Source organism: Brienomyrus brachyistius, chromosome 21, assembly GCF_023856365.1.
Source record: "Brienomyrus brachyistius isolate T26 chromosome 21, BBRACH_0.4, whole genome shotgun sequence".
Taxonomy (NCBI): domain Eukaryota; kingdom Metazoa; phylum Chordata; class Actinopteri; order Osteoglossiformes; family Mormyridae; genus Brienomyrus; species Brienomyrus brachyistius.
The window spans coordinates 16,479,027-16,493,027 of NC_064553.1; the positions used below are offsets into that span (position 1 = coordinate 16,479,027).

General features: G+C 47.4%; 1 protein-coding gene across 14 annotated transcripts in view; it reads right to left on the reverse strand.

Moving 5' to 3' along the window:
- The window catches only part of LOC125716703 (adhesion G protein-coupled receptor L2-like), a 167,773-nt gene that overhangs the window by 12,285 nt on the left and 141,487 nt on the right, over window positions 1–14,001 (reverse strand). For 12 of the 14 annotated variants that reach the window (XM_048989314.1, XM_048989327.1, XM_048989313.1 and 9 more), the window contains 10 exons: window positions 10,568–10,861; window positions 9,998–10,101; window positions 9,246–9,431; window positions 8,068–8,106; window positions 6,344–6,527; window positions 3,185–3,304; window positions 2,891–3,096; window positions 1,944–2,117; window positions 1,454–1,663; window positions 510–730 (listed from right to left, as the gene is read on the reverse strand). In XM_048989314.1, coding sequence (XP_048845271.1) covers window positions 510–730; window positions 1,454–1,663; window positions 1,944–2,117; window positions 2,891–3,096; window positions 3,185–3,304; window positions 6,344–6,527; window positions 8,068–8,106; window positions 9,246–9,431; window positions 9,998–10,101; window positions 10,568–10,861 — 1,738 coding nt within the window. The remainder of the gene's footprint in view (window positions 1–509; window positions 731–1,453; window positions 1,664–1,943; window positions 2,118–2,890; window positions 3,097–3,184; window positions 3,305–6,343; window positions 6,528–8,067; window positions 8,107–9,245; window positions 9,432–9,997; window positions 10,102–10,567; window positions 10,862–14,001) is intronic. The other 2 variants (XM_048989315.1, XM_048989318.1) reach the window with 1 other exon arrangement.

Below are 14,001 nucleotides of genomic sequence, written 5' to 3' on the forward strand. Positions count from 1 at the left end.
TTACAACTGCTCTCCAGTACAAACTTTTGGCATCAACTCCTCTGCTACACATATTGAAGAATTAACCAACAAGACATTACTAATAAGTATAACTGAGTGATATCTTTGGCTAATAATGACCAAGTGTATTGATTCCACAATCATCCCCTAACACATTTTTTCCCCAACCCTGTCTTTGGGGAACCCCAGACAGTCCACATTTTTGCTCCCTGCCAGACAGTACACATTTTTGCTCCCTGCCAGACAGTCCACATTGACGGTCCCCAAAAACCAGGTCAGGAAACACTGTGTTAGGGGATGATTGTGTGATTGATAAGCTGTGTCATTATCAGTAAGAGTTGTATTCATTAGTAATGTCTAGTTGTTTATCCCTTGAATACATACATATAGCACATGAATATCTCACCCAAGAGCTCATACTGGACAACAGTTGTAAGACAGAGTAGGGATACGCTGCACCTAAGGAGCATCATTTCAGTCTTTTAAGGCTGACAAACGCCGACACCTACGCATTTTTGGTGCCATAGCTTCTGTAGTCCACGGCCGCCGAGATGCCGACCACGATGGCGGGCACCAGGTACCCCGAGATGTAGTAGTACTTCTTGCGCGAGTACTCGCTCTCGAAGACGTCGACCAGCATCAGGTAGAGCTGGACGCCCTCCAGACACATCCAAGCGAAGGAGGCCAGGAAGAAGAAGTGCAGGATCCCGGCGATGATGGAGCAGCCGACCTGGGAGTAGCCGATGGGAACGGAGAAGTTGGCTTTCGTGGATTGGCGAGATCGCGGCCTGATTCCGGATAACAGATTAGAGCTCTGTGGAAGGCCCAGACGTGCTCCCTGCTTATCCCAGAGCCCCAGGGGCATGCCGCATGCCCGACGCCCCCCCCCCGAGTCTCTCACGCCTCATTAGAGCCACCCAAGGAGTCGGGGTGGGCCTGCGGTTAAGGACGTGCTCTCGCGACCTGAAAGCGGCCGGCATGTGTCCCGGGGGAGGGGGGGGCCTTCTGTGTGTAGCGAATGGCTACATAGCCTGAACTGCTCCAAGTGCAAAACACAAGGACAAAAGCGGGGCCATTTTGGATATGAGCTTCAGCAGCCGATCTAAATATATAATAAGGAGGGGGGCACCTGTGGCAGGGGTGGGGGACACTTAGCAGTCAATCGAGATTGCCTGGCACTTAAACCTGACATCAAAAGCAGATATTTTAGGCAATAAAATGTCACACTGACAGCAGAGTTGGAGATGACTGGGGGGAAGCAAGCCACACTGTCATGAAACAGGGGCGGTTTAAGGTGTTAAATGCTGATTTATAAAAACTAGTAAATGAAAATGAAAGCCCTTCTTGTAAAGTACTTGATTTAGCGAGGTGCTAATTGTTCTTGGGAAAGGCCTTGGTTTTTACGGACAATCGAGAGTCCCTGGAGTGTCCGGGCGTAAAGGACGAGGCGTACCTTCAGCTCGGTCATGTCGATGCCGATTAAGAAGACGAGCTCGGCAAGGAAGAGGTTGATGCAGAGGTTCTTATGGATGGTGTTGCGGTCACTCTGCAGACCGCGGAAGAAGCAGAAGGTGATTGTGCTGATGGCCAGGCACAGCAGGGAAACGGCGATGCCCACACGCGTCATGATGGTCAGGAGGAGCTCGTGCATCCCGTCCCGGTCCTGCGGGGAGGGGAGATTAAGGTTTGGAGGGATGGGCCATCAGTCAGGCGGCAAGGCCGTTAGGGGAGAGGAATTAATGTGGGACGAAAGTGACAGCCACGCGAAGTCGGTCTCCAGGCTGGAGTAATATCATACCACCATCTCCACTCCCACCTCCAGGGGATTCAATAACCCCCCATCCCCTTCGCCGTTCTGCTGTTCTTCTTGGTGTTTAAATAAGTCAGCCACATAATGAAACCCACTGTGGGGGGGGGGGGGGGGGGGGGGGGGTTATACTCACCGCGATTTCACGGTGGGCCATGAGGATGGCGAAGTTGCTGAGGTGGTTGCAGGAACATGTAGTGTGAGTCTTATTGGTGGCCAGGAGCTTACACCCTTGGGTGGACCAGTATCCCATCATGCTCCTCTCCGAATAGTTCCAGAAGGAACAGTTGGAGTTGAAGTAATTTTCCGTCTGAGAAGCAAAAGATTTCCCATACAGTCACGAGTCAGTTTATTAAAAGAGAATGACGAAATTAAGAATGGGGGTGGTCAGTGACATGGAAAATTAATTGTGAACCACGTCGATATTATTGCACATTTTTCCTTTCAACGTAGCTAATTTCGTGTGTGTCCTGCTTGGTTTGCTCATGGACGACCACATCCTGGCACCAGCTCTTTTGAACAAGAACGCCATGTTTCGGTCGTGACCGACCGGCTTGCTGGAGTTCAAATGAGGCCACGCAGGGAAAATTGATTGATGTTCTACAACATTTTGCAAACCCGTATGCTTTTAATTTGAATATAACACTTGCCATGCTTTAGGAGAGCTGTCTCTGCAATAATACCATTGATTGTAGGAGCCTCTCTCAACCCTGCATAATTGTTGCATGGCAACCCTTCAAAACTGCACAATTTCCGTTGATAAAGAACGAGCTGAATGGCATGCCAATGGGATTCCTCTCAATGGCTTTAAAAGACGAACCATAGCTGATGCCCGACTGATTTCCCTCCAGCAGTGTGTGGCTAATCTCAAAGGTAATTTTCTGCTATACAACAAAATGGCATCGTTTACATTTTAATGTTGATTGCAGAATTTACTAAAGTTCTATTAGCTGCTCTTGTAGACTTATTTAATTTTTAGCTCGTCAGCTCAATGTAACTCATCTGTGACCTAAATCTAGCAAAAAGAATTGGCTGCATCGTCCAAGTGTTTTCCAGACCTAGTGATGACTGGCAGAAACTCACGTCAATGTGCTCCAGCGTAAAGATCACAGGATCTGTAACAAACACCCGACTGGACTCCTTGTTGACGGAAGCCGAGATAATGTGCGAGTTCACAGCGATGGGGTGGCTCCGCCCACCAGCCTCAGGGCCGAGTTTGATGGTGGCGTTTTCCGTGCTCAGAAATCGGCCTAGGCGCTTGTAGAGGACGAACACAAGCTTGGCGACGCCTACAGAATGCAGAAACAGACAAGTGATGAAAACTGATGCAGCTATGAGTCAACGGTTAGCAGGATGCTAACGGAAACGACGACTCACCGTTTTTACTGTTGAGCTTGACAGTGTTGGCAGACAACTGGATAGTAATGCTGTTACTGGTCTGTGGGAACCTGAAGTCCTGAACCTGGCTGTCTGTGCTGAGGACGTAAACCTCCAGACCTGCCCCAGTGGCAGCATGCAAGGAAGAAAGGAAATTTTGGACGTTACTAATGATTCGAGTTCACGGGAGATATCAGAAGGAGGTACTACTGCTCTGGGAATATCTTACAGCCCTGGAAACACAAGAAAAGAAAAATCCTTTCTTGTGTTTGCTTGAATGTCGACTACAAGTAATTAAAAAAACACACAAAAAAGATCAACAGCTTCTAGTGGATAACAGTGATGTCCAGAAAAAAAAATAATGGCACAGTGAAAATAAAAAATAGCAAAAAGCATACTGTTCGGTTCCAAACTAGCTTTTATAATGTTAAACAAATACAGGGAGTGGGTGAATGTTGCCATCTGTACATAAAGCATATTCCTTTAACTGTTATACAGAAGTAAACAAGCAGCACAGTCCCACTTCCTGTGTGGGACGCTGACAGTCGGCCCTCTAAATCATGGTGTGAACAGTGATAATGGAGACTGATCCCGAGCCAGTGCGACCTTTGCTGCAGTGTCGATTACTGCATCGTAAATTTGTGATTTTACTGACAAGACTCTCTGTTTTCACCCACATGCCAACTTTTTCTACTGACACCCAATTTTTAACCTTTTTAGTTGGTACAGATAGTCCAATTTAATTAGAGATTTATGGACAAGGTGAATTTAATATGCACTGTCTGTAAATTTACAAATAGTTGGCAACCCTGGAGTGGACAGAGCCAGCTGGGTTTCTGAGTCTCTAATGACCTTTGCTTGTTTTTCAGCAAATCTCTAATGAGCTTCAACATAACTAAACACCGTTTGATGAGTCAGTCACCTATCCAACGCATCTGATATTCCTCTAATACCATGTTTGAGTATTAAATGGGTATGGAAAGATTTACTCCAAATTTACTCTCTTAACTCAAAGAACGCAGAGGCAGATGAAGGTCTTGCCTTCCTGACAGCCAAGATTAACATACATTTTCTTGCTTTCTTACTTCTTGTTGTGGCCAAAAATAGAAGACAGGTGATTGGAATCTAATAAACAAAACAGCTTCACTTAGCGACAGACGGAGCAGGTGGCCAGTTAAGATTTTCGACGAGAAATGCAGTGAAAGCGTGAGGGGGACTTGGCGGTAGAGTCCGGCCTCTTCAGGGTTTGAACTCCCGTCTGGCAGCGCCGAATCAGAGCACAGAGCAGCAAAACACTTAAGGCTGTCCCATAAACCCGTTTTTATGTCCCGAGACTGATGGAGCACAGGAGCTGGGGAAAACAAACATCCGGAGGCAAAAAGCCATAAATAGACACGATTCCGCGGAATGACTCTAAACCAGCCCGTTGCCAGTTAACCAGACCATATTTAAGATCCGAGCGGCAGATGAAGCCTGAGGGGGAAAACCATTGTTCCGCCATTTAGCGAGACACTTTCTCAAAATGACTTGTCGCTTATAGGAGTGCTAAAGCTCCCCGGAGTATTAGATTGAGTCCTCCGTAAGCTGCTTTGGAAATGGTCTCTGCCAAGCGAATGCATTTAAAAACAGCAATAACATACATGCACATCCCTGTTATCTTGATACACAAATAAAGGTAAATAAAACTAATCCACCAAGCTCAAACTGATGATATCAACCTGCTCATTTTGTTACTCCTAGCAAGTCCTTCATTTTTCTTAAATCTGAATTTTTACATTTTACATTTATTTTACATTTATTATTTCCAAAAAACGAGATTATGAGGCAATCTAGCCACTGAATGGGGCTGGGGGGTGCATTCATGTGGAAATTTTGACCAATAACGATAACTTCTGTCATAGGAAACAAAACTTCAATTATCAATTATCATTCCCTTTCAAGATTATCTAGTATATGATTCGAAAATCACGTTAAAGCTCTGCTCCGTTTCAAACATTCATAGATGCCTTTGTGATAAATTTAACAGCATGGAAGGGGAGGAGAAAAGCTACCAAGAACTGATGACTAAAAGCCATTTGCTTTGAGCAAAAGCTAGTGATTTGTCAGCACAACTCGTGACAACATCACCAAGTTATTTGCGAAACCTATTGGCAGATAATAACAAGTTATAACCTACAGTTTATTTGGGACAAATTATGAACTCCTTCTTGGTTTATAAATATCCCAGTATTTAACACAAAAATCTGAAGTGATTTTTTTTTTCCAATATTGTGCGGCTCTAGTATATTATAGCAAATACTTTATTTCTCTTATTGAATCTACTCTTCCAGGGGGCGGCATGGTGGTGCAGTGGTTAGCACTGTCGCCTCACACCTCTGGGACCCGGGTTCAAGTCTCCGCCTGGGTCACATGTGTGCGGAGTTTGCATGTTCTCCCCATGTCGTCATGGGGTTTCCTCCGGGTACTCCGGTTTCCCCCCACAGTCCAAAAACATGCTGAGGCTAATTGGAGTTGCTGAATTGCCCGTAGGTGTGCATGTGTGAGTGAATGGTGTGTGAGTGTGCCCTGCAATGGGCTGGCCCCTCATCCTGGGTTGTTCCCTGCCTCGTGCCCATTGATTCCGGGATAGGCTCCGGACCCCCCGCGACCCAATAGGATAAGCGGTTTGGAAAATGGATGGATGGATGGAATCTGCTCTTCCAACCAAATCATAATTAAAGCTTAGGTCTCTTCATTTGTTGACACACGTTTTATTTTTTTTACTTCGTTTATTGTTTTCTGAGTTTTTCCACTACACTTTTTCAAGATGGAGGCCGTATTTTGTGCTTATGATGCAGATTATTTACATTAACCGATGGACAATAAATGTTTGCAAGTCCCACACCAAAGTAGCGAAGTACCAAACGAGTACCACAGCTGGTACTGGTACTGATACCGGACCAGAAGTCGATGGAAAAAGGGCAGTACCAATCTTTTAGTGGCAAAAGTAGGGTACCTACTGCCATGGAAAATTTTGGTGTAAATATCAGGCAGCAATATTGACTAAGACTAACACATTGGACCAAGACGCTGCCGTGAATTTTAATGCCCGATACCGATACGTTAACCGGTGCCTCGTGCATCTGTAACTGAATGTGAATAAAGATGAAGAAAATTCACCTATATTCTCTGCAGGGACTTTCACGACGGCTGGTTCCATGAGATTGTCGGCTAAGACAAAGGCCCCCTCCTCCAGCGTGTCCAGCAGCATAGTCGCGGCGTGCGTCTGCTCCGTGGAATTCATATCTGCCCAGGACTTCAAGGCCTCTGGCCTCAGCAGGTTGTCCACTGTATCCACGATAGCCTGTGTCCACCGGAACAACACAGATGTCACCATTAAGGCCTCTTCAAGATCTCGGATGCAAGCAATTAGCGAAAAACAAGAAGCGAAAGGAGGGCGGGGGGACTAAACGGAACAGGTCATGCAGAAAATCCATACCGAAACGAGACAAGTCACTTTTCTGACAAAACACCCTAAACATTCAATGAATGCTACAAGGAGAAGCGATAAGTCGCGCACATAATGGCGGCTTCCTAACCGAACTTTTCCGAGCCGTCTTTCCGAGTGCCGTTATTAGCGTGCAAATTAATTACTCAAGCGCCATCGGTTTGCCTGCCACGTTGGGGATGTTGCCCGCAAATTTGCAATTTGTAAATTTCTAATCAGAATCATTTCATCTGCTCAGTCGGGCGAGTTAATGAAAAATTCAATTAAGCATGACCGGAATTTTGTTATGAAATAATCGAGCCCATCGCGCTAAACACAGAAAACAATGGGGGCCTCGCCGCTCGACAAATCGCATCAAATCACAGGAGATATCGCCCTATAATTTCCCTGCTCTCCAAACGCTCTCCATTGTTCATTGTGCAACATAGAAAAATGCAACTCGGCACGTTTATATTCAAGATTCAGCGAGGCACGGGGGGGAATCAATAATAAACAAGCGAGCAGACATCAAACGGAGGGGTGACTACCCCACCGGGCCAGACATCGAGCTCGATTGCATGGGGAGGCTTCCTTTCAGCCCATGACTTGGCCAAAAGGCTCCAGAATGAGTGAGGGATCATAAGTGCAAATTTCCGTCAGTCACAAAGTAGGGAACAGCGACAGAGAGGCCAGCGTGCATTGTGCAGGTGAGCGGCCATGTTGCCACAAATTAACCAGACAGGTCGAACTCCAGATTCAGGCTTAAATGTTAATGTGTTCGATCCTGCGTGTTGCCGGGTTACGTGGGACCTCTCCTTTTTTATGGGGATTGGAGCACAAGGCTAGAAAGATGGGAAAGAAAGAGAAGAAGGAGGGCATAGTGGGAAGATGGACGGGGAGGAGAGCCGCTGCAGGGGCCGAGACGCAACGGCACCCAGCAATGAGCTGCATTAGCTACAGAGCCCCCCCCCCGAGTTTATAAAAGCAAAGTAAACATGGCAAGCTGCAGCGCTCAGAGAGAGGGTCATGTGGGGAGGGCGCAAGCCACTGGAGGGGTAAAAATAAAAGGACGGAGGGAGCGGGCATGTGTACACGGCTGAAAAAGCAGAGCGACGACCACAGAAAAGGCAAGCGAGGTGCGAATCACAGCGAGGGGCGAATCACAGCGAGGGGCGAATCACAGCGAGGGGCGAATCACAGCGAGGGGCGTGTCCAGCCGCAGAAGCTGCTGTTTCTGCTTTGTTTTTACACTGGGGAGGGGTTCCCATAAAGTATACAAAGCAGGAGGGGTGGGGTGGCAGGCACGACATTGTAAGACAGGAGACACATGCTAGGTAAACGGTTTGGGGCGGGGGGGGGGGGGGCGGGGGGGGGGCAGGAGCAGGATGACCGGGATATGGCAGCGTAGTCGACACACCTTCATGTAGGCCCTGCAAGTCCGCTCTCGCTTTTGTAGCTTTTTTCATTCGACGGGGGGAGAGGAGGGAGGGGGGAGGTGGGGTGGGAGGGGGGGAAGAGAACATTAAACACAAAAACACAGAATTAGCACCTGCAGGACCTTAAGGATTAAGGACAGGCTGGTACGATGTACAAGCTGGGCTCGAATCCGCACAATTCTCTGTTTTTATATGTGTGTGTGTGTGTGTGTGTGTGTGTGTGTGTGTGTGTGTGTGTGTGTGTGTGTGTGTACGCGTGTGAAATTTCATAATGTCCCACCGTCCTTCTGAGGAGTGCTAAGATAACACGGTGAAAGCGAGGAACGGGCGCTCCGATCCGGCCGGCGGTGACACCGCAGATGGTTACGTAAACAAAGCGGGAGACAGGCGCTTAAATAATTCCTCGCATGTGGCGTGTGACTCATATTATGTCTTGTTGGTGATAATCACCCAAGGAAAAATGTACTTCTGGCACATATCAGATAATCACAAATTATGTGCTGGCCTCCTGAATCATTTTTTCAATTAACAAATCCTCTTTCTCAAAACACTGCGTTTTGCTGCCATGCCCTCGTTTCCATTTTACATGTTAAATTAAATCGCCAGCCATTAGCCAGTAGCTAGGGCTAACCAAACAGTAAGAAAGGATATTTCAATTAAATATTCATGGAAAACAATTCTATCCGAAGCCGGCCATCTGCCTCTCAACAAAAGGATGTCATCTCTGTACTTCATGAGCTCCGTCAGAAAATATTTGAGCTTGAAATGTCTGAGACTTTGGCCTTTAAAAGTTGGGCAGACATCTGGGAATTAGCCTACAATAATCACCGACAATTCCAGTCAAGGACAATTTCATTCAACTGCCAAGGGGGAAGAGAGAGAGAGAGAGAGAGAGGGAGAAAAAAAGAAGGTTTTGTCTCGCTTGCTGATGGGCTCTGCCCGTAAAGTGTGCTTTTAAAACAGCGCGTGTGTTCCGACCGTTTTCACGCAGGGTGGCGGTGTCATGTTCAGATCTCCAGCGGTATCGAGCCGAATGGGACACCCTTATCGTTGCAGTGGTGCTACAACTTCTGCCTCATTCGCGGGAGTCTGAAGAAGTAAACCGGCAAGGACTACAGAGGCTCAGCTAAAAGACAGAGGGAGAGCAGAGGGTAAGCACCTTGTTGAAGCTCCGACCGGCCGAGTCCTTCTCGCTGGGCAGGAACTCCTGCAGTTGGGCATCCAGGATGTCCACGAGCTGCTCCATCAGTCTCACGGACGAGCTGACGTCGCCGGCGAAGACGGTGCCCTTGGTGTGCCTGGCCAGCTCATTGGCGAGGTTGGCCGCATTCTCGCCGCTCCGGATCTGGAACGAGGACGGAACGTCTCAGCGTGGCCCTGAGCTGCCATCCCCTGTAGCGCTCGGCTTGCTCATTAAAGGCCAGCGGCAGAAAACGAGGAACCGTTTAGCTCCGCCACTTGCGGCTCGCGGAAAAAAAAAACAAAACAAAACATTTACTTATTGTGACTGAGACTGACAGAGAAATCCTGAGAAACCAAAACACAAAACATTATTAGCTCCTTTCAGGAATAATGGTGAAAAAGGCTGGTGGCGACACTTTGAAATCCATAAAAAACAATCCCAGGTGCTTTTAAACGCTGCACGTTTCCATGATTTCAGGGTCCGGCAGGTATAAATGAATTTTATCACCAGTCCTGTGATGACTGGCTACTACACCACCGTGACACCCATCCCATTATAAATGAGAAATGGTGAACAAATAATTCATAGTATAAAATATACGTCTAAAATTATACACAACAATAGGAAAACAAACAAATAAAGTAATAAATGATAGACAGAACAGGAGGCAGACATTTCCTCCTACAAAGATGATTGAGCAAATGAAAACAGGGCCGGGGCACACGGACCTTCTGAGCCACCTGATTGACCCAATGGGACGTGCAGTTGCTCAGATCGGGTCCTTTTGGGTTCCAGACCCCGGTGGCCAGTACACAGACGTAGGAAGCAGTGCCTGGGAAAGACGAAGGACAAAAAAAACTGAAACAAACAAAAATGGCCGATAAAAGTATGTCCACCGGGGCTCCGCCGGTAAACGCATTTTACTCTCTCCGCAGAGATTACTTCACCTTCTTTTTTTTAATAAAAGAAAAAAAACAGGAGACACCTTATCTTATCTCGCAGTCTTGCCGTAGACATAACTCTGGCACCATTAAGAATGGGAGAGAAAACATCAAACATAACTGCGGATTAGTATATCTCTACAGTTATTCAGGCAACACCTTAAACACCAAGGAGGGTAAAAAAACAGGGCAGGTTGTAAATGCCACGGGAAAGATGGAGCCTCACACGCCTCACAGAATGCGAAGCGATAAAACGGAAAAAGTTTTCCCAATTCGCACATGGTGCCAGAGGGTTCCTTCATTCAGCGACTCCGTGACGTGGCGGAAGCATCCGGAAAACGCGACCGTTCTGATTACCTCTGGTTCCCTTGGGGCAAGGCCTCTCCAGCAAGATGCCCCTCTGAGTCCTGGGCCAGGCGATGCCCCTCTTCACCGTGCCTTCGCAGAACCTCTCGGGAAGCGGGAAAGAGTCCGGGGAGGGAGGAGCCGTGGTCTCTGGAATGGCCGGGGGCAGCTTAGGAGCCCGGTTGCCCTCCACCGGGCTTGCCGCGCTGGTCGAGTTCCCCCCTGCCTTCAGGTGGGTGGTGGGCACTGGGGCGGTGGTCGTTTTCAGGGATTCGGGCGTCGCAAACGTGTCCAAGATGGTCGGACCTTTGACGGAACCAAGGGAGGAGAGATTTTCTCAGTCAAAATGACGCGCTTTTAAAGGAGATCCTCGCCAATGGTGAGGATTGAAATGAGTAAACACACTTTTAATTTGAAGGGTACCCACATCCAGCATCTCTGTGTGCCTACAATGTAGGGATGTGAAAAGAGTCATCCGTGTGGAAGGAAAGATGAAACCCTCACTCTGAGCTCAGCAGACACCACAAGGCAGTCGCTTAAAACCTACAAGGTGTGTCAGACTTCACGGAAACATTTTTTATTTGTCTACCATCGAGCTCTACGCCTTCAGCGTTGCACGCGAAAATTGTTACTGTGACATATTCCTTCTCCGCCGTCATTCCAGTGTCTGAGATTTTGTTTCATGCCTGATTAAATCTCTATAAAGGAGGGCATAGCCAGTTTCTGTTCTGCTGTTTCGGCCCCCGATCTTTTACCACCCCCCCGAGTAAAATGCACATGGAGCAGGTGAGGCTGCTAAAGACACAAAAAATGGTAAATATCACAAGCAGGGACGCGGCTGCCTCGCTCCGGCAGCTTTCGGTGACTGAAGCGACCCGCCAGCTGTAATTGGGTGAAAAACGCGGATCGTGCGTGTGGCAGGGCGGCGAGGATGTGCGGGAGCATAAACTATGCCGGGGTTTCGCTTTTGTTTGCCGGTCTGCCAGCTCGCGTTTGATATCGGCTTTCTGGAGCTCTGCATTCCAGTCAGCCGAACGACGCGGTTGGCCGTTTTTCATTACTGCCTCTGTTACCTCCTTGTAGGTATTCTTAGAAGGGTTTTTCAAGCGTGTTTATCCTTCTGCGTAGCGAGACATGCTGCCTTACATCAAAAGGAGCACAACCAAGACGGACGTGGGCTCGCCCTACGGCCCTGTGACTCGTGACAGGCAAACAGCCTGGACGCCCTTTATGTCGTCCTCTGTGCTGACACGCTAATCAGTCTGGTGGGGACATCGCTGTGGAATAAGCTATACACTCTGCTACCCAGGCTGAGCCCCCACACCAATAACTGGCACAATCCATCTTGCGAGGGTGTCCGCTCCTTTTGCCTGAAGTGACAATACAATTTTGTGTCTTTGTTTACCATTCACGGTGAAGGCATGACGCGAAGCGTTGGGGCGGACTGCAGACTCTGCGAAAATTCCCATTGCTGCTAACCAGATTAATGTGTCCAAATGACTACACCGTCTCTAAGGGATATGATTTTTAGAACACACACAAAAAAAGTGCACACAAAACTGAGAGCTGAGAGATGATTAAAGTCGGTAGGTCAGGACATGAGGGCTGGCAAAGCATTTCCAAAATGCTTGCTTCCGTCAACGGGTAACGTGAGTAGCTGACAGAAATAGTTTGAGCTGGGCAGCCCCCCCCCCCAACCCCCCGTAATACCCCAACTGTGTTGATGCAACATTTCAACACAGAGAGAATGAGGAGGCAAGTCTACGAATCAGCTCGTTGTCTGCTGAGAATTAGTCTCAACAGACGTCTGTTGACATCTCGTTCTGCCTCAAGTGGGGGGCATGGGCTGTACCAGACATTTCAGAGGGGGGAAATCTTACTGACTGTTAAGAAATGGGGACCTTCCCACCCTTCACAACGATGCTATGACAAGTCTGACGCATGACAAGTTGACCCAATTGGTAAAGTCCAGCTACTGAACACGTGGCCTGTCCGCCATGTTGTTGGACTCACGATTTGCACTACTGTCAGCATATCATGTTACTTGTTCCGAGCAGATTGGCCCTAACCTTTACCAGGTGGCTTCACTGCCTTACACATCATCCATTTTGACTAAGAAATTTTGGATGGTGGATTTCATTGGCATGCCACATACACGTGACTCGTAAAGCACCTCCTCTTCGTAGAGTGTGTCCAAATGCAGTACAGAGGATGCATTCCTGATGCCTGCAAGGATGCCGGCTCTCTCGGGAGGGCCCGGTAGCTGGGTAGTCAGGAGTCATATGGGTAGGCAGTACGACTTCAGAAGGAGAAATGCAGCAACAAAGCAAAATGAAAGGATACCAGACATCAAAACAAGAGATGTCTTTAGCTACGCGGTTTACAGTCTTCGATGTTTGGCCAGATGAATCTAACATTATAATAGACATATATAAACATATCTAAATAATGTGATCATGTAGCACAAAGTAGTACAGGCATGATGCTGCAACAAATCAAAGGATTGGGAAGAAGATTAAATATTTGGAGCGTTGTTTTCGCCATGGTGCCCTTGAGTAAAAAGACCAGTTCAAAGTGATCTTCAAATTTACAGTATAAACTTTTTAATGCATGTAGCTTGGGATATGAGTGTCTGTCCAGATACAGAAAGCAAATAAAACAATAATGAGGGATTTCAACTGGCGGCCGTGGTTGAGACAGGCCCTAAAGTACACCAGCTTTGAAGTTCAGTCCCACTAGTGTCGTCTTAATCTCAACACCCTCGGAACTGAAAACTGCCGTGAGGGTTAAGCATCGTTTCAATATTTTGAAAGTGTTATTTACTGCTTTGTGTGTGTGAATGGGGGGATGATTTGTGCATAATCCTTATGCTGCATTTTCTAAGCCCTATTCATACAGGAAGTACAGAATATATCAAAGGTACATGACTTATCTGTTGTTCGGAAACAAATATTCCTCTCTCTCCAAACAAAGGAGCATGTGACACCCTCACGGCCCACGCTGCCTTACAATTTGGAAAAGACCGCTGCATGTGGAAGGCCCCACGCTAAGATAATTTCCCAAACAGGTTTACTAAAAGAGGTCAGATTAAAGATAAAAAAAGGCCCAATTTCGATATAAAGTGGAATTCGCCGTGGAGATGCTAAAGGATCTAGCGCTTGCGTAATGAAGCGTTGCTTATTCTCGGTCCTGAATTATTCCTCAAAACCTCCTCGGGCCTGGAGTTGTTGTAGATTTCCACAGAGTCCCTGCCAAAGACTCACCCTTGTGTCCGTGTGTTCTGGGCAGCTCGAGTCTGCCGGACACGCACACCTAGCAGACCAGTGTCTCGTGTCTAACACTGAAGCCATCGTTACAGGCCCTCCGGTTTTCCTATTCACCGATGAATAATTTAGATTTAAGGTTCTGCTTTAAAATGACACAAAACTGCAGCGACGACAAAATTT